This window comes from Hakea prostrata, chromosome 7 (genome assembly GCF_041222555.1).
Source record: "Hakea prostrata isolate BN-2017 chromosome 7, UWA_Hpros_2, whole genome shotgun sequence".
Classification (NCBI taxonomy): domain Eukaryota; kingdom Viridiplantae; phylum Streptophyta; class Magnoliopsida; order Proteales; family Proteaceae; genus Hakea; species Hakea prostrata.
The window spans coordinates 67,375,961-67,402,011 of record NC_142606.1 but is presented as its reverse complement, the minus strand read 5'-3'; the positions used below and the strand labels follow the sequence as shown (position 1 = coordinate 67,402,011).

The window sequence follows — 26,051 nt, the reverse complement described above, 5'->3', positions numbered from 1 at the left end:
CTGTGATATATATAATAGTTTCTATCATAATATAAAACAATAAATTATTTTGTATATAGCATTGCTTAGGGGTGTCAACAGTTCGGGTTGGACCAGTTTAAGGCTAGGCCTAATAGTTTCGGGTCGGTGCGGTTTGGGTTCGGGCTGACTAACGGTTTAGAATTGGATTTACTAACGGTTTGGATTCCGGTTTACTAGCGGTATTGTATTGAATATGTTGTTGATATATAAATTTATCAAGAGCATGTGAACACATATAAGCATTAAGTTTTCCAAGTCTATTATGTTGGGTGTTCAAAACCAAAATTTTTTTTTTACAAAAAAGTAAAAATTATAGAATTAATATACAATTGAAAATTGGTATCATGATAAATTTTAGTGGCTTGTCTTTGCTTATTCTCTTCCCTCTTCTTAACACTCGTAAAAATGAATCAAAATAAAGCATTAAAATATTTTCAAATGATAATACACTTGCTAAATATTTATTAAGCCCATCTTCCAAATGGCGAAAGCTTTGACAGCCTTGTTTGCATATTCCAAAACAAAACAATTAAGGAAAACAAATGGATACTTGGGGGATTTTTCTATCGTTTACATTTAAATTTATTTTATTTTATTTATTTATAAGTGGTTTAACTGGCTGGTTTGGGTTCGGGCTAGTTTCGGGCCAAATAGTTTGAGTTAGTGGGCCACACACCGGCTGGCCCGGCCCAGCCCGAACCAGTGCTGGCTGAGGCTATTCAGCCCGAACACAACCTATTAAGCTTCGGTTCGAGTTATAATGGGCTGATTCGGTCCGGTTTTAAAGGTTTGGATTTAGTTTTGACACCCTTAGCATTACTTGTACATATTAGGCCAACAAGTTTTCATAAATTTTTCTCATTACAATTAGCTTTATAGTTAAGAGCCAAATTTTATCATCTTTTCATTTTTAGATATGCGTTTTGTGTTCTAACTACTCTACCACAACGCATAAAGATGGGTTTCTAAATAAAATTGAAAATATATGTCTATAATTGAATATCTTGTAAATAATTGGAAATTTATCTAAAACAAGTTTTGTTATTATCATTTTAATAATTTAATTTTTTCAATATTAGAAGAAGTGAATAACAGTTGGAAAAATGATTGATTAGAATGCATTATTATTATCTCATTTAAATCACTGCACTGAGTAATATGAACCTGAAATTCTAAAAATAATTTATTTACAAAATATTGCAAATCAAATGTCAAATGATTTTATTCACCCGTCAAAAGTTATTAAATCTCATATTCCAACTATAAATACTCTAATCCGAATTAATATCCCAATAGAACAATCTATTAGTGCAAGTGAACATAAACTACGTTTAAAACGTGAAAGACCAATCAGTTCAAAAAATAAAAATTCTTAAAAAAGGGAAATAAACAAATTACCAATATAGTCATAAAATGGAGACAATTGTCAGAGGGACGACACATGTCCAACCTATATCTAACTGCTAAAAATAAATCAAAATTAAATAAGCCCTTTATCTTTCAAATCTCTTCTACTTCCTCTCTCCCGCATTTCATTATCTTCTTTTTCACTGCGCAACTGACGGCGGCAACCAAGACGACGAAAAACCCTTCAGCTTCACTAGTTTCTCCAAATCTCATCCACCAGATGCGACAACCACGACGGGTTGCCACACCATATCCTCGATGGTTTCAATCAGCAATCATAGTACCCCCACCTCCTTTCCTTTTTTCTCTACGCTGCTATGAGGTTGAAATTCTCGGTCTGGATTTGTTTGGTTTTAGTCTTATTATTTATTGGCTACCAAGATAGGTTAATAAAAGTAGAAACCCTTGAATTTCATTTGAATATGATTTCAAAACAATATAGAAACAAGTCTTCCAAGGTTCCAATTGTTCTTGAATGTCAAGGGTTGATTAAATGGCTTTGCATTTATGTTTATTTGTGTAATCGCAGGTTGAAATTTCTTCAGGTTTTCTGTCCCTGTGTCCCATGCATCTAGATCAATAACAAAATACTCTTAGCAACATCAAAGGGATAATAAGATTTATCAGAAGAAATGATGAAATGCTCAAAATGGGTAGAAAATTAGCAAATGTATCTACTTCTGAACTGCAGTATTCCCCTCTTGCATTGTAGAGTTGGTGATTTGGTTGTAGGGTGTGCTTGACCCGTAGGTTAGTGATGCATCGCTTTATATAGAAGAGTAAAACAGATTGGGTTGTTACACTTGACATTCATCCTACCATGTTGGGGACTGATATGATTTATGGTAGCTCAATTATGTGCTTTGTCATATTGACCTTAAAACTTTTGATGAACAAAAAATATCTAGCAAGTGTCAATACAGAAGATGCTTATGTTTTTTGCCGCTTTGTTGAGATGATTCTTTATTTTTTCAATCCTATTCAAGTATCAGCTATGAGATGCATTATTCTTATTCCATTTTAAATCTTTTTCGGCTGGGATTTAAATCTTTTTGACCTGTAGTTGGTTATGGGAGCTGTTACAATGCAAGAACAAAATTTTCTGTATAAATACTTGCTCATGATGCTATTTTTATACAAAAACAGTTGAAGATGTAGACTTAATACCAAAACCTTTTTCAGTCTTTTTATGCAATTGTTTACATTCTTGTTGTGACTCATATAGATTTTCTACAAGTTCTTGATGCTTTCTTTTGATATTTGGGTAAGAGTTTTCACAAACTTATGATGTTGTTTGAGTATAAAACGGCCTTATTGTTGCAACTCTGCTTTCGTTCATTTTTAAATGAGCTTGTGGTTCTATTCATGCAATGCTGTTCATATATGTCTTTTTTTATGAATAGAATTCAGTATTTGTTATTTGATAATTAAATGAAAGATTGTGCCCCCTCTTACTCAAATGATAGATATGTATGTACCTATTGAATCTTGTTTGATAAAGTTTGGCAACCACCCCATGAGTTACTTTCTTTCTCTTTTTTTTTTGAAAAGAATGAGTTACTTTCTTATTCCATAGCTTGGTATTACGTATAATTTTTTTATTATTTGAACCAAGTCATACTATTCTTTGATGCTTAGGTGACAAATGGCCAAAATGAAGGATTTGCCAACATTTTTGAGCATTAGTATTCTTGAAAAGCCATATTAAGTCCAAAAATGATGGAACTTCATCATTGGGAGATTCGAGCACTACAAACACTACAAACTTGGTGTTCAGCAAAGCTCCAACATAAACTCAATTTTGGGCATAACAACTATGGAGACTAGTGAGGTTCTTGTATATAGTTTGACAATCTAAAAAAAATCTCATATAAGCCTTGAAGAAGCCTCTAAGAAAGGAATCAAAAAGATTAGAAAGGATACTGACATTTGGAAGGACCAAGAATCATAATTGGCACATCCAAGCTTGTTTGCCCTTAGAAAAAACAATTGTTTGGGGTGGATAGCACATCATGCGTCTGGCAAGGATGCGAGTTCAAATATCCCATGGCTGCGACTGAAGCACTTAAAATATTTCGTTCTATGTACAACTCAAACAAGCTTTCTAGAAATACATTAGCAAAATGTAATTTTCACCCCCACTTTTTTTGTGATGAATGTAGTTTCACTTTTTATCTTAAAAGCAAGTATAAATTTTATTTTTTTAGGTAATGTGAAGTATCTAACATTTGACATAGTCATGAATCCTTGTAGATGGATGAAGTGATGATAGTATAATCAGCCTCAGACAAAATTTTTGTGCTTTCCCTCTCTTTCTCTCTTTTTATTTTTTTATTTTTTTGAAGAGCTCTTCATTAATTAAATAAAAGCAGGCCAAGAAAGTTCTTACAAAATTATCATCTACAATGAAGTGCTAGAGAAGGGGGTAAATTCTAGAGAAGTTTAACTTAAAAGACCCTACTACTAAAGAAATCAGCAAACTCGTTTGCTGCCATGTGTACATAATAAAAAATATAAAAAAATACTTAAAGGATTCACATGTATTCAAAATCTCCTTTGAGATTCTCCTTGCTAGCCAGTCCATAGTTAGAAGCTTGTTCAATCTCTTGATAGCTTGAAGACAAACTGACAAGTAGAGTACTCCATTCATGTGAAGGGAGGAAGTCAAAAAACAACATATAATACTGCTTCTAACTCCAGTCCTACAACTGAAATGGAAGAACAAGTGGAACATTTTGCGACAAAAAAAAAAAATCCTTCACCCGACTCCCAAATTTAGTAGCTCTATGCCCTTTGAAAATGTCACACCTTGTAGCAGCATTCACATATAAATTTTAAAAGTGGATTGGGGGAGAGTAAATCCAATGAGAGATGTATTAGGCTCTTCTAGCTCTTGCTACAAAAAGAATACATAAAAGGTCACATCAAAAGTCATAGTTACCCTCTTCAAAATATGGCAATGTAAAACAGTACTTCACAAACATATGGGTTTAAACTATGTCTTTCTCTTAATAAAAAAGAAAGCAGTTTTTTTTTGTTTTTGGGTAAATGGAAGTTGTCCTTCAATATCAAATTGCATTCACAGACATGTACTAGAATTGTTTTTTATTTGGGAACATGGTCAACACAAAAAGAAAATACTAAGATGACATTAAAAAAGAGGTAACATTATTAGTTGAGGCAACACATACTCACAAAAAGAGTTTTTTTTTTTTTTTGGGGGGGGGGGGGGGGGAGTAAAAACATTAAAAGATATGATATTACCTTTAGGGCCTGTTTGGTTACATGAATCCAGAGATTTCAAATCTCTGGATTCATGAATTTGAGGATTATACCCGTTTGGTTGTAAAAATCTCTAGATTCATGAAATCTAAAGATTCACCTTTTTACACTGAAAACGTGAATCTGTAGATTTATGGATAAGGGGTGAAATCCAGAGATTTCAAAAAAGCTATACATTTGCACATTCACAAAAATCATGTCGATCAAATGGTTTTTTAGGATGAATCCACAGATTTCATTCCACAACCAAACATTTAATTTTATAAATTATAATTCCATAGATTTGAAATCTCTAGATATTCGAAATCTCCAGGCTCATGTAACCAAACAAGCCCTTAAGCAAGCAAAACTTTGCACCACTTCTACTATCAAGATTCTAACTTAGGTAAACGTCTAGATGACCAGTAGAAACCCCAATTACTGAAGGAGATGTTGAAGAAACAAATGGTTGAGAAGCAAAAAGATCCACATTCACCTATACATTGAACACTTATATATTAATAATGAAAATTGATATCAAAGAAATACCTGATAAATAGAGGCTTGAGAGGACCACATGATATGACTAGATAGTTCTATTGACTTCTGTGAATATAAAGAATTGTGAAATAGTAAGCACAAAACTGAAGAGACTAACATAAAACATAATGGCAATGAAAGGTAGAAAGTACCTTAGATTCAACTGGTTGACTCAAATCCCTTATATCGAATATTGTGGCATGGGGTATATATGTCATATTCACACTTGGAGTTGCTTTCTTTCTTTTACCTTGTTTTTCAATTCAACTTTTAATACGACGACTTGTTCTAGAACTTTCTATCATCTTCTTTTTCTCTTTCCTTGTAGATCCTTTTGCATTATTCAGATTTTGGAGCTCATCTAGCTCATCATGAGTTGAAGACAATACATACAAATTATTTATTTTTTTACACAATTCATTAAAACAACATTGTCAACCAATTGATATCCCTCATATGAACTAGATGCTTGTACTGCAAGCTTTACTAGTTTACAACAAAGAAGGTTACAACATTTTGTAGAATCGATATGAATATCTTCCTCAACCTGCATTCCACCACTATTTTGGACTGTTATGTTTCTTGCTACGTGAGTCCATATACCGAGAATATATACTTAAGGAATAACTTTGATATCTAAAGCATCCAAAATTTTCAAAACATGACGACATAAGATGCTAAATGTCTCAAATTTCTTGCGACTACATTGAATCATAGCTTTAGATGGATCTCATTCAACTTTGTATCCCATCTCAGTTGAATTAATTATACAAACAATATATTTATGTGGGATAAGACTTTCATCATTCTCTTTAATGGAACAACATCCAACCCACATATACTCATCTTGAAAAAAGCCAAATATTTTAGGAGTATAAACTTCTGCTATTTGTCTCATAATAGGTATGAATGGAAAATAGTTCATTGGGAGTTTATTTGTTGACTCAAAATTCAGCTTTCAATTCATTAGAACGCTTATTATTGACTACTCTCTCAAAATGATTGAAGAATTGTACAATATCTAAAGTAGATTTTGTATATTTCTTCAAACTGGCATTTATACTTTCACTTAGTTGTATACTACGCATACCTCCTGTAAATGTATTTTTCATATAACATCTAACCCACTTATGTTTAAATCCATAGATACAATCCAACCATGAACCATTTTCAACATGATAATTATTTCTTATTTGTCCCCATGCAGTCTCAAATTATACTTCCTCAACATATTCATATATACATTTTCTCAGTTTCAATAAGAAGCTTGATCCATTCTTTATTATATTGCTTAAATGTTTGATCTCATTTTGCATCAAATGTCAAGTATACAAACCATGCCATTTTCAGAAAACACTTTTGAAATAGCTTTTGTCATTGTGGCATCTTGATTTGTAAAGAATGTTTTATAACTCTTTTCTTTATGAATTTTCAAGAATGTTTTAAACAATTATTTAAATGATTCAACTGTCTCATCATATAACAATGCTACTCTAAATATAACAATACCCCTGTGATGATTAAACCCATAAAAAAAAAAAAAAAACCAAATGGCATATTCTTCTTATTTGTACAAAATGTAGTATAAAATGTGACTGCATCCCCACATAGTGCATAATCTATTACCATTTTTGCATTCGCCCAAAAAATATTAGTTATCAACTTTTCTTGGCAAAATAGATGTTCAACGAATTCATTCAAGTGATAATTTAACATATCTATTTACTAGGACATTGCCTACTTCAAATTTTGAGAAGTTGGTATATAAGATTCAAGTGTTCAAACTCATAGATATTCAGTGATTTGATCATTAGAGGAGTAGAATACATATTGTACTTTTTTTTTCACCAAGATTTTGTCTCACTAGATTTTTTCTGGTAAGATTTTTAATGAGGCACCTAATAATATGTATTATTTATAAATAAATTTTTTTTTTTCACTCAAAAATTTTTCCCATAAGGTTTTTTCTTAGTAAAGTTTTAACGATGAACATTATCTATTAATGGACATCTAAAGGAGAATGTTATAAATAATGTTGATTGTGGATGTCCATCAATCCCAAAAAGATAATACCGAAAGATATAAATTCTAACTAAATATCTCAACCACCTCAGTGTACAATCTTGGCAATCCAGAATTTCATTACATACACTTTCCATCACAAACAAAAATCTATCATTCTATACCAAGGGTTTTCTATTGTGTGCAAAAATCAATTTTAAATTATATATTTTATTTTCTTATATGGCTTTGATATTTTTATATTAGAGAAGATACTACTTTCACTATAAATATGTAATGCACATAATTCAATAGATGAATTTGATTAATCTTGTCCTAATTTTTGTACATATTTTTAATATATTTTATCAATTTTATAACATTATCGATTTTTTTTGTATGTCAAGGAACAAATTCATTTTTGTAATCAGAATAAACAAATTTCATTGAGAACTAAAGTTGTTATAAATATTGACATTTGGAATACATAAATTCATAAGCTTATAATAGGTTTTTTGCCAATTAAGTTTTCTTAAAACTCACACAATGTTTTTACGTCCTCTTCTTCTCCATTTACATTAGTAATTCTAGCAATCAACTAAGGCATAGCCAATATCACTACAAAAGAAGTAGAGACAAGCAGAATCTGCTGCCATAATTAAAACCAATGGCAATGATGGATGTGGGCCTTCAAACATTTCTCTTCCTAAATTATAAACATTGAATATAATCTCAAACAATGACTGTTCTACCACTCCTAAGATTGTCAATCAATTTGACTTTGATATGATATGAAAATAATATGGATAAAATCAGTCAATTCTTTAGTCTTGGGTTTAGCATAAAATATATTAGTACCAAGATGAAGGAGCATCTCTAGTTAGTTCATTTATCGGATCTAGAAAAAAAAATAGTTCATCAATTATTGGAATGGCACAAAGAGTTTCATGTTCTTCATGGAGTGCATCTTGACTAAGATATATACTACTTTTCTGAAAATTGATTTCTTGACTTGATAAATCAATAAGCCAATCTAGCATACCCTTTATAGTTAGTTGATCTTCCAATTAAGCACAACAAATGCTGTATTATGTAATCCTTAAGTTTTTGATGACTTAGACCAGATCAATCATTATCCATCAAATATGTCTTCAAATTTTTTTGTCTTCATTTGTCTATCTAGGTAAGTCCCTTCCCTCAAATTATATTTTTATTAAAACAACACATTGATGAGTTGATTATTGTAAACAAGTCGAAATTGCCTCCCTTAAGTTTGAGGCCTCTGGGTGGTAGTTTTTCATCATAAAATCCATCACCTACGGGTTATAACTTATAAGTATGATTTCATATTGAAAAATTATCAGTGCCATTCAGAGTTATTCCCTAATAATATTAACACAATCCCAAAACAAAACAAAATATTTGATAGATCCTATTTCAACAAGTTTTTTTGAAAATGACAAAAATATCCTTATAATAATGCGAAGCATTTATCACATTTTTAATTAAAGAAACAATTCTTTGAAGCAAGGTTTAAAGTATCCCATGATACCATACGACACTAGCCGATACGTATCCATATTTGACCCAACCGATACGATACATATCGATACGTCTCTCTATTGAATTACACTAAAATACATTAGTCAGAGCGATACAATACTCGATACAGAACGATACGTCTCTTAAAATCACTTTACCGATATGCTACGCGATATCGATACTTTAAACCTTGCTTTGAAGAAGGTTACAAAAAACAGAAATTCCTTGAACCAAGACGAAAATGCAAATTATAAATAGCACTAATCCTAAAATCAATGACAATGATTCATTGATCAATCTCTCAGCATTTTGATGTTGATTCGCTTAATTAGATTTTTTTCATTAAAGGAATTTAATAGACACTCCACATTAGAGGGGTATTTTTATCCTTTTAAGAGATAAAAAATTGTTGATAGAGACTTCGCTAAGTACGTAGATGCAAGGTTTAAAGTATTGGTATCGAATATCGTATTGGTCAGGTGATTTTAAGAGACGTATCTTCCTGTATCGAGTATTATATCGCTCTGACTAATGTATTTTAGTGTAATTCAATGAAGAGACGTATCAAGATGTATAGTATCGGTTAGGTCAAATATGGATACGTATCGACTAGTATCGTGTGGTATCGTGGAATATTTTAAACCTTCGCTTAGGTGTCCTTATTTTGATTTGTCAGTTGGCGCTAATAATTTTCCTTCACCCAAAAGAGGAAAAAAGTTGCCCAGGGGTGCTAGGGGAAATTGCCACCTTGAGAATTTTGGGTGTCTATGCGATTAAGCAACGCTCAAGGGCGTCAGTGAAATTTAACCATCTATTTAATTTTCCGATACTCGTTCAATTCAAATGAGCCGAATAAAACGCAAGAATGGGGTTTAAGTAACGAGCATCTTTTCCCGAAAACGAACAGTAACGATAGTTGATAGTAGAAGATAACCAGTGCGTGTGGAAATCTGCCGAAGAACAGCATCAGTGAAGTCGAAGGGAAGGAATGGCCGATCCCTACTGGAGATATGGCGCTGTCACGGCTCACTCTGCTGCTGAAAGAGGTTTTCCTTTTTTTTTTTTTTATTATTTTTTTTTAAAATCGATCTCCCTATTTCTTTATGCGTTTGTTTCTTCGATTGTTTGTTTTAAATTCGTTCGATCAAAGAAGTTGTTTATTCTTCAATTATTCTTGTTTGTGATTTTTATCATCAAGGGGATTGTTTGCTTATCAATGTGACTGTTATGGAAATGGGTTTCTCTTATATTTTTTCTTTTGTGCTGCTGTACCATACGTATTTGGTTTTTTATTTTTTTATACAGGTAAATCCGAAACGTTATTTGGTTCCCCCTTCTCTCCTTTGCCATCTCTATCATCAATTTAGGTGAGAAATAGATGATTTGATTAAGAGAAGAACTATAAACAGGAAAACTGTAGTTCCGGAAAAAAAAAAAGTTGTGAAGCTCAAATTGGAAATAAGATTGGACAGATGGATAAATTGAATGCAACAGCATAAATGGCTATAATTTTCTTTTACTGCTCACTTAATATTCATGTTCGGAGTGTTCTGGCTTGTTGGGGTCGGATGATCAAATTGATATGCTTACTCCACACGTAGATAGGCCTCTGCTTTCTGAACTTGAAAAGCATCAACATCGAAGTATACAATATATAAAGTGAACAGCAATGATTTGAATCTTATTTAACAGGCAAACCATATAAAGCCAACCTTCCTTCTTCAAGGATAACCAACACACAAGCTTAATCGATCTCCCAAGGATTCCACACAAGAAGACTAGTTTGGTTATGTAAGAGAAAGGAAAAATGTCTCTGTGCCCCAGGGAAGGTTATGCCCGCATCCTTTATCTCCTCTACGTAATTAATTTTCCTGCTCTTCAATGTCCACACTCTTCCATTGTGCCCTATTGGTGTGTTTCTCAATGCCACTTGCTTGGAGAACCATCTCCTATAAGAAAATTATGCTCCTTCCATTATTCAAAAGTCGTCAGTTTTCGAAGAAAATCACTTTATAAAGAATTTGATGTAGTCTCAAAGGGATGAGGACCAACAAACCAATATCCCTTGATAAACAGCAGTCAAATTAGGGTTTACAAAGCCCTGTGAATACCGGATTCGAGGCTGTTTAGGGCTTTTGGGTCTCATGGATGGGTGTACAGGGCCTGAAGTTAGGGTTATAGGTCTAAGGTTTGAAAAGAAAATCTGAATCTTACTGTTATCAACTTCAGATTTAGGGGTTTAAGTTTTTAGAAGGTAAAAACGGCAGGGGCTGGAATCGAGTGTTAATTGGAGTGGGGCTGATTATGCTAGAAGGAAGGGAATTCTGAGGGAGGGTTTGAGAGATATGAAATTTAAGGTTTTGGGGGAAGAAGAGGGATGACCTAATGGGATAGGGAAGGAAGAAACAGTAGAGTGTGATGGGGGGAAGGTCAAAGGAATAATATGTAAGTGTTACTTACCAAGTCTAGGAGGCTTGGGATGGAGGATGGAGGACGGAGGATGGAGGAATGAAGGCAGATTAACAGCTCTGCTGAAGGAGATCTGGAACCCTAGAAGCTTTACTTGACACCTTAACTTGCTGCAACAAACTTCTCATTAATTGTATCGTCAAAACTGTCTTGTCACAATCCTAGGTTGTCTATTTATAGCTTTAATAACTGACTCCTATCAGTACTTTAGCATAAACAACAGAATTTGAATCCGACTTCTACTTTAAATAGGACTTCTGCTTATCTCATCTTAGACTGACTCAAATAACAATCGAAAAACATATTTGGATGCCTAACAAACTCCCAAATACAATTAGACCCACCTGGGCTTGAGTAGGACAGCCAAAATTATCAAGATACCCCCGGTATCAAATCATGCTTCTATGCCAGTGGGGGGTAACCTAGGCTGCTGAGCCTAGTTCTTCTTTTGGGCATTGGGACTCTTCTTGGGGTGGTTGTGGTGACCTATATCAGGATCATTCTTAATACTTCAACTGCCCATTATCTCTAAAGTATTTTCCATTCATGTTCCTTCTTTTCACCTCTAGTTCCACATTTTCTTGAGTTTTATGGTGGTTGAAATGGAAAACAACCCAAATTCTATCATTAATTCTTGAAATGAACTAGCATTTTGGAGCAGCTCCATATCCCAAAATGGACGATATTTGAGGCATGGAGGCTGTAGAATCAAAATATTCGATTAATGTATAAGGAACAACCTATCTGTTATATTTATTTGTTTTCATAAAGCGATGCAGTCCCACATGCTCTTACTCCTATTCTTGACCTTGGAATCTTAGGTTAATCATTGATTCACTAGTTGGATCCGGATACTTAACAGTTCTTTCTTACACTTCTTATCTAGCATGGCCTCAAATAGAGCTGATTGGAAGGCAAGAATCCATGTAGCCAACTCCATCAGTTGGACAAGGCTTGTCTTTGTTGTTGTTGTTACACTTCTTGTAGTCTATGCTATCATCTGAGATACATTCAATCCATGAAGCAATCAATGGTTCCTTCCATTGCACTAATGCTTTGGACTAAAATCATGACTGAAGGATCCAACTGCCCAGTCTGTCAATCCGAAACTGTTGGCTGGCCGTCATCGTCATCATTTGCTCCTAATAAAAATCAGTTTGATTGATTGGGCTATACTGTATTGTTTGACAGTAGACAACTTGCAAATAGTAGCTATATTAATGCAACCATGCACTTTAAGTGTGGTTGAAGCTTGGAGTAGTACTATATTAGTTTTCAGTATCAGGTGTGAACCAATTTATTAAATAGTGCTGTGTAAAAAGGTGCTATACCAGCCATTACCAGCTTTCTGTTTCTAACTTGTTCTGAAAGGAAGGACAGAAATTCTATTTTTTTAATGATTAGAAATACTTGATTCTGATCATTTAGTATGTTATGAGTGAGTAAATTTGCCTCTTTTCCACAGCACATTGTGTTTTTTTCTTCTTCTTTCTTTCATGGTAGAACCATAAAATTGTATTTCATCTTTTTTGTTAATGCTTAACATACTTGCCTCTAGTTCCATCGCTTGTGTATTCCATCTTTTGTATTGATATTTTTGTTGATGGTTCTATCTGTTACAGATACTAATCCAAGAACTGCATTTCCGGGTTATTCGCCTTCTAACCCAGCATTATCAACTCATCACTTGAGTTCAAATAATTTGCGAGGGTCTTCTTCAGATTTCCTGCATACAGATGTAAGAGTGCTATTCTGTCATAATTTGTGTTTATTGCTACTCTGTCTGATGAAGGGGCACTTCCTTGGGTTGACTGGGCCTGTTTGAGGACCTAGACTGAGAACTGGGTCTAAGGGTTTGATATGGTTCTATTAGGACTCTGGGAAGTTTTTATCATTAAGGGGATCATGTTATCTTTTATCTGGGTAGATTAAGTACGATACTGGGTTTCCCTTCTTGAGTTCATTTGTTTTCCTAGATTATGACAAGTGATTATGGCAAGTGACAGTAAAAAGTAATGACTATATACTTTGTATTTCATTTGTTTTCAATATAATTATTTATAAAGATGCAAATATCCCCTATTTGAAGCCAACAAAAGTAGTTGAAAAATCAACTCCAAAAGGCTAAAAAAATTAACCCCTAGTCAAGAACAAAAATTGGATTTCTACCAGCTTCTGAAATTTGAAAATTTTAATGGTGGGTTGTTTCTCAAATTTAAAGATTCCTTGAATTTTTATATGTAAACCAAAAAGTTTGGTAACATATTCATTTCTTTTGATATCTAAAAAAATATTTCCATTTGGAGTGACATTGACAACATCATGCATACCAAATAAGGTTTGACTGGAATATAATCCTTTCCATATAAGTCAGATTTGTGGAATTTTGGAAAGCTGGTTTTGTGCTCCATCTAATGCAAAAGTCTTCTGAAAAATAAGATTATGTGACCACTCAAACTTTTTGAAGATGAAGATTTTTATATGCTGTATCGTAGTTGTCAAGGCATAGGCAATGCCTTGGCATCGAAGTGTTGCCTTGACATCCATGCGCTTGGTTGACCTGGGTGCCTTGGATGTGTTGCTCGCCTAATAGGTTTGTCAATTTCATTTTGAATCTTTATTGCAGAAACCATGCTGCAACCCAATTTTTTAACCCCACAGTCGATCTCTCTCACCTGTGCAACCTTGGCCATCACCAGTGGAAACGACAACCTTGACCATTGACTGAGTCAAGCCATCACAGGGTTTGATGGTTATCTTGCAGTAGCGTTGCTTCGGTTCCGTCAGGAATAAATTTGGGTTGATAAAAAATGTTCCCATTCATGGTGTTAATCTTGTTGGTACTCTCTCTCTCTCTCTCTCTCTCTCTCTCTCTCTCTTTCTCTCTCTCTGATGTCTTCCTGGTTCATCTTTGAAATTACAACATAACTTAAGGGGGTTTCATGTTGTTTTACTCCTTTAGGGGTAACATTGTCATATTAAAGGGTCATTTGAATTTTAATGGGTGCAAATGGTTACTAATGGTGTGAAGTGTGGAGGGGGGACTTTGTATGGTTTCGGTTTTTCTCTTTGGGGAGAGGAAATGTAGGGGCATGGTAAAAAATTCTAAAGTAAAAGCTAATAACCCTCAACTTAAGCAAACTAGTTGTTTTTGTATTTGGACCTTGTACCCTCATTCAGGGCCCATAAAGAGGCCTATTTTAACTTAAAACCATGGGACCAAGGTCTTAATGATACATATCCCTTTTGCTAGGCTTATTCCCCCCCCCCCCCCCCCCCCCCAAAAAAAAAAAAAATAAATAAATAAAAATGCTGGTGGTGGATCTGCATCAACATTGAAATGTCATGGTTAGTTTTCTTTTCTTAGATATACCTTACTTAGGTAATTTCCTCTTTGAGTTATTTGCATTGTACTCAAGTTTCTATTTTTTTGCCCATTTTACTCTGGTTTCTATTTTTATGCAAGAGTCTTCTCTATACGTGCATTTTATTACAATAAAAGATGATGTAGCCTTAGGCAGGACTGAGGACTAGTGCAGCAGGATCTCAAAAGAAACAGGTTATAATGAGCAGATCTATGGATTTAGGGTTTTAGGGTTTCAAAAGGGGGATTTGGATTTCTTTGTCTCAATTTCGACTGAAACTTGGATCATGTGTTTGGTTCTTTGCTTTTTCTAGAATAGGGGAGGGGTGTTGTGCTAGGGCAATGGTTTTCTAAATCAGGGCTAATCCTGATGGTGGGAAGTAGGCTTCTTGGTTTTTGGGGTTTGAGTGAAGATTGTGGTTTTTCAATAAGGTTGGAAATAATTGAATCCCTTGGATGATCAATGTGACCCCCAAGCCTCTTATTTAGAATAATGTGAAATATAAAAAATTACATGATTACCCTCATTAAACAACTGAATAATAATAACCTGTACTACAACTTATAATTAGACCAACCCATAAATAAACCGAACCAACCAACACTCCCCCTCAAGTTGAGGCATATATTTTAGTCATGCTCAACTTGCTTATAATAGGGTGGAAGTCTGCTTCCTTCAGTCCTTTAGTAAAGATGCCAGCTACTTGATCTCCAGATCTCACAAAAGGCATGCATATCAGCCCTTGCTCTAACTTTCATTTGGCAAAAAATCTATTTATCTCAATATGTTTTGTACAATCATGTTGCACTGCATTATTGGGTATACTGATGGCAGCCTTGTTGTCAAAATACAACATCATAGGACTTGTAACAGGAAACCCAATATCTTCTAATAGATGCTTCACCCATAAAAGCTAACATACTCCTCAAACCATGGATCTATACTCGGCCTTTGGACAATGCCACCACATTTTGCTTCTTACTCCTCTAGGTCACTAGATTGCCCCCAACAAAAGTACAATATCCTAATATTGATTTTCTGTTAGGTGAATTAGCCCAATCAGCATCTGTATAAGCTTCCACTTTCAAATTATCTGAGGGTGACAAAAGTATTCCTTTTTCTTGGTGTGGACTTCAAATATTGAAGTATTCTAGTAACAACACTTATATGAGTTGAGTATGGGTCATGCATAAACTGGCTTATTAGGCTTACTGAAAAAACAATGTTGAGTGTGGCGTGGGACAAATAAATCAATTTTCCAACCAACCTTTGATGTCTCCCTTTATCGACTGATACTTCTTCTTTATCTTTAAGTTTAATGCCTGCTTCAGTTGGGGTATTCATGGCTTTACATCCCAACATTCACACTTCTGAAAGTAAGTCTAGAAGATACTTGCATTGGGACAAATAGATGCCTTTTTCTGACCTAGCGACCTAATTCCTAGGAAATACTTAAGTTTCCCTAGATCTTTAACCTCAAACTCCTTGCCAAGGAAGCTCTTTAGCTTTTTTATTTCTGCCCCATCATTCCCAGTGATGACAATGGCATCCATATAGACAATAAGAAGAGTAATGTGAGTTCTTGATCTTTTTACAAAGAGTATATAGTTAGTATTACTTTGCTTGTAACCAATCAATGTCGGCCTTTTGGAGGCGTCCAAACCAACACCTGGGAAATTGCTTTAACCCATAAATCGACCTCTTTAACTGACAAACCTTCCCTTTTGTTTTGCAATAGAGAAGCCATGTGGGATTTCCATGTAGACCTCTTCTTTCAATTCTCAATGCAGAAATGCATGCTTTACATCTAAATTGATGTAAATCCCAATCTTGATTCACAACTATTGATAACAGGACCCTGACTGTGTTCAATTTTGTAACAGGAGCAAAGTTCTCTTGATAATCAATTCCATAAGTCTGAGTGAATCCTTTTGTGACCAATCTAGCCTTCAACCTGTTGATTGAACCATCCATGTTCTGTTTCACCACAAACACCCACTTTCAGCCTACAAGTTTTTTCCCTGGGGAAAGAGTAACTAACTCCCAAGTACCATTCTTCTTCATAGCCGGCATTTCCTCTACCATTGCTGCCTTCCAATTTTTATCAACATAGGCTTCTTGCCAAGTCTTTGGAATAGATGCAGTAGATAAAGAAGATATGAATGCTCGATAATAGTCAAACAAAGAATCATAGAAAACATATTTAGCTATAGGAAGGTTAGAAGAAGATACCTCAGGGGAACTTACAAGACCTGAATCTGGATCAGGAGACTGGAGTGGCAACCTATCAACCTTCTCTACCTATTGTTGCCAATTGGTTTCTTCCTCTGATAGATCTGCACATCCTTGCTTTGGTCAATTTGCTTTTGGAAGACCTCAATGGTGTGCCTCATAGGAGTGGTCTCCCTCTGGATAGGATCCTTACAAGGTTCAGACGAGGAAAGGGGAGAATGAGTGTTTGCATGTATACTGGTTGAATGTTCCCCCTTGGTCAGGAATCTCTTCTTAAACCTCTAAATGGGGCTGAATTGGGTATGGAAGGTCTCTATATGTGATAGGAACATCCAAAGTGAGAAAGAACACCTCTGCTCTTGGAGTCTCCCCCTGGAGAGGTGTATAATAAGGAATAGATTCATTAAAGATGACATCTATGGACATAGTTGTCCTCTTGAAAGGATGATGGTAACACTTGTAACCCTTTTGAGTAGTGGAATACCCCAAAAAAATGCAGCGAAGGCCATGAGGTTCCAACTTACTCTTGTGGGTCAAAGTCCTGGCATAACACACACACCCAAATATCTTTGGAGGAACTATAAAGGAAGATGTCCTTTGAAGAACCTCATTGGGGCATTTGAAGTCAAGGATTCTACTAGGCATTCTATTCATGAGGTAGGAAGCAGTTCTCTGCATCACTTCAATATTGGTCGGGGACATTCATGGCAATGAGAAGAGAACGAGCAATCTCTGTGAAATGTCTGTTCTTTCTTTCGGCCACTCAATTTTGGGCTGCAATTCAACACAAATGGTTTGGTGTATTATGCCAGAATTAGAGAGGTATCTCAGAAACTCTTTTTCACTATACTCAGTTCCATTGTCACTGCAAAGGACCTTCACAGTGAGATTGAATTGGGTTTCAACCATGTTATGAAAATCTTGAAAACATCGAAAAACTTCATTTTTGTTTTTGTTTTAAAAGATAAATCCATGTGGATCTAGAATGACAATCAATAAAAGTAGCAAAATATCGATGGCCAGTAATAAACATGCGTCGACAATGCCCCCCCACATCAATATGAATTAACATAAAAGGAATGGAACTTTTATTATTATTAAGAAGGCAAATAACTTAAATGAGTCTATTTAGCAAAAACACAAGCGTCACAAAAAAATTCCCTATAACAAGATGAGACTAAATTGGGAAAAAGTTTTCTTAAAGTTTCTCTGGGGGGATGTCCTAGCCTATGATGCAAATGGAGGGCTAACAAATCCGAATTGAACTGATGAGGAGTAGCAAGCATAGAAGAAGAAGAGGGTCCATTCGATTTCAACAAGTAAAGTCCTTTGTCCAATTTACCATATCCAATCTCCTTCCCGTTACCAGATCCTGAAAACATAGTAGAAAGGAAAAAAGGTTACCTTACAGTTCAAGTTATTGTAAGACTACTAATGGAAAAAAGGTTAGTAGAAAAAGATGGAACATGTAAGACTGAGGACAAAGAAAGGGATGGTGAATGTTGTATGGTTCCCGTTCCAGCAATGGAAGATTAAGAGCCATCAGCTATATGGACCTTATCTTTCCTTTGAGGTAGGTAAATAATTCAAGAAGAAAGAAGCAGAACTTGTCATATGGTCTGTTTATCCAGTATCAATAATCCATGGAGCAGAAATTGAGGAAGCATGGAAGCTTGTAAATACGGTACCTGAAGTAGCAAGATAGGAGTTCGAGTGTGCAGGTGAAGGAGCATTGGAAAAGGCAGTGGCAACGGTAGAAGACTGTAGAATGCGCCTTGGAGCAAGTGACTCTTCCTGGTTAAAACGAATATCTGGAGTAGGTACTACAGAAACAATCTCTAAATGACTAGCCTTTGGTTTACCCTTCCTTTGGGCCTCTTTTTTTTGTTCAAAATCAGCAGGCTTTCCATGTAATTTTCAGCATGTGGCTTTGATATGATTGGGTTTGTGGCAATACTCACACTTAACCACATCTTTGGCTGATTCAGTTTTGGACACTAGACTCACACTCTGAAGAGCATATTTTTCCACTACTGGGTAGGTAGTGTAACATAGCTAGACGACGACTCCCCTCACACTAAACAAGTGCATAGGATTGCTCTAGTGTAGGAATGGGAGAACGACTCAAAACCTGTACCTGGATATGATCATACTCCACATTCAATCCAGCCAAAAAATCATTCACCCGAATTTTGTCAACTTGCATCCTGTAGACAGTCACATCGTCAGGATTAGTAGGATGGTAGTCACCATAATGGTCTAACTCTTGCCAGAGAGACCATAATTTAGTATAGCACTGGGCAACTGTCTACTCTTTCTGTGTGGTCTCATGAAGTTTTTTCTGAAACTCATAGATTTGCGCATCATTCCCCAACTGTCCATAAGTCTCTTTAGTGGCCTTCCAAATCTAGGTTGCTGTATCCAACAATAAATATCCCTTGGCGAGATTTGGATGCATGGATTCAAAAGAAATGGCATGATAAGATAGTCGTTTGAAATCGACTTATCTTGAAGAACACCGACAGTCAACGGTTTGGTTGTAGTGGCCGTAATATGGCCAATTAGACCTCTTCCAACAATTGTCAAATAGGTGGAACGAGATTAGATCAAGTAATAAGTTCCATCGAACCTAACAAAGAGTGGTGAAAGCATGGGATAATTTTCATGAGTTGTCAGAACGGCAGAAACATCCGGTGTTGTCATATCTTCAGCCCACTCACCAAAAAAAAAAACACCACAAAAAATTCTTGAGGAAGTAAAAATTGAAGTCAAATTGATCTAAAAAATTTCTGATCTATCCTGCTGTAATTTTCTGATAAAAATTGCAGTAGTTTTCTGACCACACCTGCCACAATTTTCTCAGTTCATCGTAGGAAGTGTAAATCTTCAACAAATATCTCTTTTCATTGCATTAGAAGAGACGGCAGCATCAATTTCTGCAAGAACCTTCCGCAGGATGCTGCCCTTTAATGGTTTAAACAACCAAGGAGGGCCCGATAGCAAGAAAGAAGCCCAGCCTCTCTCTTTGGCGGTAAAACGAGAGAGAGAGAGAGTCAGCGATGGTGTTTCCTTGTAAGCCTTCTCCCTTTGGCGGGAAAACGAGAGAGAGAAAGGAGTCGAAGCAGAAAAAAGAGAGGAAAAAAGAGGTTGAACATGTTTTTTTTCCCTCCTTTTTTCCCCTTCGATTCTAATTTTCGCTTGGCTTTGATGCCATGTGGAAATAATTGAATCCCTTGGACGATCAATGTGACCCCCCAGCCTCTTATTTATAATAATGTGAAACATCCAATTACATGATTACCCTCACTAAACAACTGAATAATAATAACCTGAACTCCAACTTATAATTAGACCAACCCGCAAATAAACCGAACCAACCAACAAAGGTTTATGTGACTGGATGTAGGCTCAAATAAGGATCGAATGAAGGGGTGTATGAGAACTTGCTGTGGTTAAAATTTCAAAGGAAGTTGATGGTTAGATTGGCTGTTATGGTTGATTGATTATGTTAGGGTTTTGGGTAATTCTGTCTCCAAGAAAAAGGACTAAACCTTGAATCTTTTATGGGAAAAATTATATGGACCTAATGATTCGGTTTACGCGGTGGTGCTGTGTTGATTATGAGATCTCTTAATGGGGAGATGTGGTTAGTGGTTAGGTGATGTAAACTCCAAACACCCCCCAAACAAGAGCTGCAAGCAGCCATAGTGGCCGCCAGGTTCTTGTGCAACCCTTAGGGGTATTTTGGCCCTTTTCTTAAAACTAAGTTCTTTTGCTGAGAATTTCTAGCTTAGAAGGTATTGAGTAGGGTTCCATTGAGGGGAACCCTGTGGCTTCTGGAGAGCTCTCTTCTTTTTGATTCTTGATCAAACAACAGCAGCAGCTCAGTTCCCTTTCTCCTTCAAGGATCAGCAAGCAAGTACCAAATCCCAACCCGAACCCCCCCCCCCCAAAAAAAAAAAAAAAAAAAAAAAAACCCACAGCTCTTTTCTCATTGATTCTTGATCACAAACAACAGCAGCAGCTTACTTTCCCTTTCTCCTTCAAGAAACAAAAAGTAAGTACCAAGTCCCCCCCCCCCCCAAAAAAAAAAAAAAAAAAAAACTCTCTTCTCATTGAGTTCTTGATCACAAACAACAGCAGTAGTTAACATTCCCTTTCTCCTTCAAGAAACAGTAAGTACCAAAACCCAGCCCCAAACTCAAACCTAAGGCCACCCCACAGCTCTCCCTCTCCTCCCTTACCTGCGGCAGGATTCTGAACCTGAAACTCTGAAACCCTGCTGCCCCCCTATTCGAAACAAGAATCACAGTAGGAACAACACTGAGACCACCCCTACATCCTTCGGTTGCCCTCTCAGTCTCCGCACATCCATCTAAACCTAGATTTGACTCCACCTTGTGCAACCCTAACCCGAAGTTGAGAATTCAAGAACCTTCAAGATTGAAAGAAAAGAAAGCAAGATTCAAGCAGAATATCTTTGGACAGCAGTTTGTCTTTAATTCCCTTCAACCCTAGGCCTATCCTTAGAACCTAAACCCTAGCTGCAAGCCTCAATCCTAGTTCTCCCATTGCCACAAGCCATAAAATGCTAATTTCCCGTCACCACAAGCCATAAAAACCCAAGAAATTGCTGCTAGTCATCCACAACAATAGAAGCAAACTTTCCCCCTCCTTGGTTTACATCATCAAGGTTTGGGATGTTAACCAAGAAATCACTGTTTAAGGTTTCTTGATAATAACATGGGTTGTCTAGGTTTCCTAAGATGATGTGTATATGCTTGTATGTTAAATTGGTAGTTTTTGATGGTGTATATGATTCTGTGGGTAGTTTTTGGATTAGGGGTTTACAAAATGAAATTAGGAGGGAGGTTTTTTTTTTGTTGTTGTTGTTGTGGGGGGAGGGTGGGGGGAGGTTGGGGTTTAGAAGTGGAATATTGGGTATGTTAATCATTGGACTGGTAGCTTTTTATCCATGATTTTGAGCATTGAGTATGTGTTCTTCTATTTGATGAAGAGGAAGCTTATGTAGAAACTTCCGAGCCTCTCACCAAATAGGAGTTGACTGGAAATTACTTAGGAATCCCACCAACAGTTAAGGTGTGCATGTCCCCACACCTTTTGCCAGTTCCCTCCCTTCTCCAAATCAGCCCTCCAGAAATGATTATGGAAAATGAGGGGGAGTTATAATACTCTAGTCACTCTTCAAACCCTAGTGATTTTTTGAAGGAGTCTGTCATTGGGATAGTGGGAGTAATTGGTGTTGTAGTGAGATTCTTAGGAAACATTCATGAATTTTGTTGCTGGTATCTAACAATTGGTTTTCTTCTTTCGGTGTTGCTAGCAGGTCTTACCGTTGCGGCCTGGTGCTTATGGTTTTGATGATATAGGTGGTATTGCTAGTCATGCTGCACTAGGACCCAGTGGATTGACAGCAGGTGCAAGCATGAGTAGGTATCCAGCTCCCCCAGAAGATCCAGCTCTAATCAGTCAAAGGCGGGATGTTTCACTAGGCGTCAACCCTAGCATGCCTGGCATGCTTAGTGAACGGCCATTAAGAACATCTGATAGCCTGCCTGTGGAGGAATCAAATGTTCTCTTTGTTGATGGACTTCCCGATGATTGTACCAGAAGAGAAGTATCTCGTATCCTTTTCTGTGGCTTGTTTGTTGTTTTAGGTTCTATTTTGTATTAGTTTGCTGTTCTCTGTGTGTGTGTGTGTGGGTGTGCATGTTTTTCATTTGTTTGTATCTTTGACTGCAACTGAAGATCTTTTCCGTCCTTTTATCGGCTTCAAAGAAATCAGAGTTGTCCACAAGGAGGCTAGGCGTGTATGTCTCTAATCATTGATGTGCCCATTTTCTTTAAGTTAATATTATTTTCCATCTTCTTTTGATAATGGTGAAAAGGAACAGCTTTCTCTTCTTTTCCTTCTCACGAGTAGCAGAGTGTTTGGCTAGTAGCAATCATTAAATGTATATTACCCTTGATTGTTTTGTTTATTTCTGTTCCACCTGTTATCTTTCCTACTACTTCTTAGGAAGACAATATGAGAATATATGGCACAGGGTGAAAAAATAATCTCTGTAACTTTTCTTTTTAATAAGATAATTCCTTAGAGCCATTCTATTGTGTTGTATTTTTCACTTTTCTTTTTTCCTTTTTATTTTTTATTTTTTTTGGGGGGGGGGGGGGGAACTCTTCTGACAGCAATTCCACTTCAAATTGGAAGATGCACTAAACCTCCTTCAATAAACTGTACTTTGAGATGTGTATGATAAAACAAAATAGAGATCAGATATCTATAATCTATAAATTAGCACAAAGGCTAGAATAGAAAACTAAATATATATCAACTAGACAGCGAAGTTTCTTTTCCTTTTCCGCAACAAAAGAAAATTTTCATTATGTGGTCCAGTATTCATCCACACTTGCAACCACTTCGCTGAATGTGGTTACTTTTTTGGTGTAATAATATAGAAGAAATGAAAAGAGTGGGAGAGAGAGGCTATAGAGGTTGCATCAACTCTAGTAGTCACAACAGTTGGTTGTGACTTCCGAAACCCATTATATATGCATAACCCAATAACGTAACGATACTAGGGCTGATCCACCAAGGGTTAAAAGGGAAACTCAAATAAAAAATAGCTGGGTATCCAGGAGTGTGAGATTAGCACCAGGCACAAATCACGATTCCCTCTTGCCTCAACTTGATAACATCCAACACTCCTCAAGCTGGAGCATAAATATCAATTATGTTTTACTTCCAGAAATTCTTTAAACAAATCTCCAAAGTCTCCTGTTCGAGCATGGCTCATAGGATGCTTGTTATAGTTGATGATCCTAGGTGTTTTGGGTGGTTGCGGTGGATCAGTGGTTCCAAAAACTAAGTGAAGTTTGATTGCTGCCAAGGCTTAGTTATTGCCATTTTTTACACATTTCTGTACCTTAACTTGTTTAAGAAAAAGATATTATTGCATGCTTTTTTAAATCGTAGATTCAATGGATGAATTTAGGCTGCACAGTTCGTATGCTTGTTCCTGTCGATCTTAATGTGTTTAAACTGCAGAGTGGAGATAAGGCTATGGTCCTGTGTTTTGTTGAGTTTGATGATGCAAAATGTGCTGGCACTGCTTTAGAAGCTCTTCAAGGTTGGTATTTTATGAGTACGTCCTGCTATTAGAACTATTACTATCTTAGTATTTTGGTATTTTCATTTTCATGCTGTCTTTTACGAGTCTCTTCAAGGAAAAGAACTTGTCAAGTTCACCATGCTTCATTTTCATTTGAGAATGTGAAGGATGTAGATGGATTAATTTGCTGTACTCACATAGAGCATATGGTAACAACTGAAAAGGCTTTGAGATCTTGAGTGTTTTTTTTTTGGATGAATAATCTCAAGTATAACCGTGCCTGAAATACAAAATCCCCCCATCTTATGTCATGAGAGAGATGTAAGTTTTACATTAACCTTGAAGTCCTGGGTGTGTGCATAACTTTGCCAAGCTCCTAATTATCCAGGAATCATATGGGTGGTGGTTCTTGAGATCGCTACTTGCTGATCCAAGAATCTCTCTGGAAGGTTATATATAGGAATTATGTCCACAGAGAAAAAAATGAGAGAACAAATGAACTTTAGAAGTAGGTCAATTATAAACTTACCATGTCATTATTTGAAGTCTTCATGTGGGTCAACCTAAATTACTGTGGATGTGAATATTTTTGTTTCTTACAGGCTACAAGTTTGATAACAAGAAACCAAATGCTAATCACTTGAGGATTCAATTTGCACATTTCCCTTTCCGCCCACAATCTGACCATGATGAGCGACATCATGGGCTTTCACGGTAATCTTCAGTTTTGATTAGGGCAATAACTCTAGAGTGTGTTTATCGTGGCTGTAGATGTGGATAAACTTAAATAGTTTCTGAACCGGAAAAAAAACTATTAGGAGTTCTAGATCTCTTGAAAAGAGGGTGATTGTAAAGCTTTGTTCTTTTTTTCTGTTTCACATATGGCAGGTTACGCTAGTTGATGTAAATGTCTGCTGGTTGACTTTTTCAGATAGAAAAACAACGGGGCGTTATGGTGAACATTAGCTTGGAGATGAAACACCTTTTTATGTTGGTACTTGTTGGGAACAAATTGATATCTTGGTGAGCTACCATGTCCCAGCGCATTCAAGGGTACCGACTACAGAATTAGAAGTTTGGCCTTAGTTGAGAAAATGGAAGAGTTAAACCACTTCAGTTTATTTGACAATTGGTCAGCAAAGAAATTGCATGTATTCATTCCTGTCCTTGTGCAGTTCTTGATAGTTGATATTTGTTTATGTACTTGAGTATTCTGTTGAGTTGATTTGGCTGAAGCATAGCAAGTTGAATACTAAAATGATAAATTTCATGTTACAACTGCATGATAAGAATATCTTAATTAGTGTTGAAATTGGTATAATGCAATATATGTTGATCAATATAGCTTCTTTGCAGTATTTCCTTTCCGTGTGCTTCACTGAGGCCAGGAATGCGGATTTGAACAGGATTCGAGTATTTTGTTAATGTTTCTTGGATGTTTCATACCGGTTGGTGCCCTTGTATCATCAATAGTTGCCGCGGCATCTAGATGACCCAAGACATAGGATGGTTTGGGGGTGGGGGGCTTCAATGTGATGCTCCCTCCAGGACAATCTTAGTCAAGGTGTCTTTTTTCTTGGGGGGTAAACAGTCAGTCAAGGTGTCTTGATAACTTATTATATTGACCCAAATACTCCAACTGTTAAAACAGAATCCTGTCATTTTCCATGCCACAAATTTTCCTCCAATAATCCAGTCTTGTAGCCAAAATTGTCATTATTCATATCATTAATTTCTCTGTTGGGAAAGAATTTTGAGGGTTACATGTGATGTGGGTTGAATGGATGATTTGGATTCTGTATGTGTTGAAGAATCGTATGTTCATTTTCTTGTTAAAAAGGGGTGGTGTGAACAGAGAAGACTGTTGGGTGATGCTGTGTTCTACGTCATTTTTTTGTTAAAAAGGGGTGGTGGGTGGTGTGAACGGGGAAGAAAGTTGGGAGGTGCTGTGTTCTTCTGAGGTTACAAATATCAATCTGGGTTGCAAGTTGCAGCCTTCATTTGGCATGACTTATGCTTTCTTGTAATAAAATATAGGTTTTCTAAAAGAAAAATCTCATGGTATCTCTTAGTTTGAAAA

The 26,051-nt window shown here is 36.0% G+C and overlaps 1 protein-coding gene across 3 annotated transcripts; it reads left to right on the top strand.

The window, feature by feature from the left end:
* The first annotated feature begins 9,619 nt into the window (after positions 1 to 9,619).
* On the top strand, positions 9,620 to 25,817 carry LOC149011789 (RNA-binding protein 1-like). Of its 3 annotated transcripts, none has more exons than XM_089162853.1 (7): positions 9,620 to 9,818; positions 12,864 to 12,979; positions 22,186 to 22,483; positions 22,608 to 22,669; positions 23,908 to 23,989; positions 24,574 to 24,685; positions 24,860 to 25,817. In XM_089162853.1, the coding sequence occupies exons 1-7, from the start codon at positions 9,761 to 9,763 to the stop codon at positions 24,867 to 24,869; spliced, it is 738 nt and encodes a 245-aa protein (XP_089018979.1). In that variant the 5' UTR covers positions 9,620 to 9,760; the 3' UTR covers positions 24,870 to 25,817. The 3 variants fall into 3 exon arrangements, with proteins under 3 accessions (XP_089018979.1, XP_089018980.1, XP_089018981.1); XM_089162854.1 differs by having other exon boundaries at positions 24,903 to 25,814; XM_089162855.1 differs by lacking the exon at positions 24,860 to 25,817 and having other exon boundaries at positions 24,574 to 24,689.
* The last annotated feature ends 234 nt before the right edge of the window (positions 25,818 to 26,051 follow it).

What these genes read in the sequence shown, in the direction of transcription:
- LOC149011789 (XM_089162853.1), top strand. Translation starts at nt 9,761, where the DNA reads ATGGCCGATCCCTACTGGAGATATGGCGCTGTCACGGCTCACTCTGCT. An exon ending in TCACTCTGCTGCTGAAAGAG is followed by an intron (nt 9,819 to 12,863) that starts GTTTTCCTTTTT and finishes TATCTGTTACAG; the next exon opens with ATACTAATCCAAGAACTGCA. An exon ending in TGCTTTAGAAGCTCTTCAAG is followed by an intron (nt 23,990 to 24,573) that starts GTTGGTATTTTA and finishes TGTTTCTTACAG; the next exon opens with GCTACAAGTTTGATAACAAG.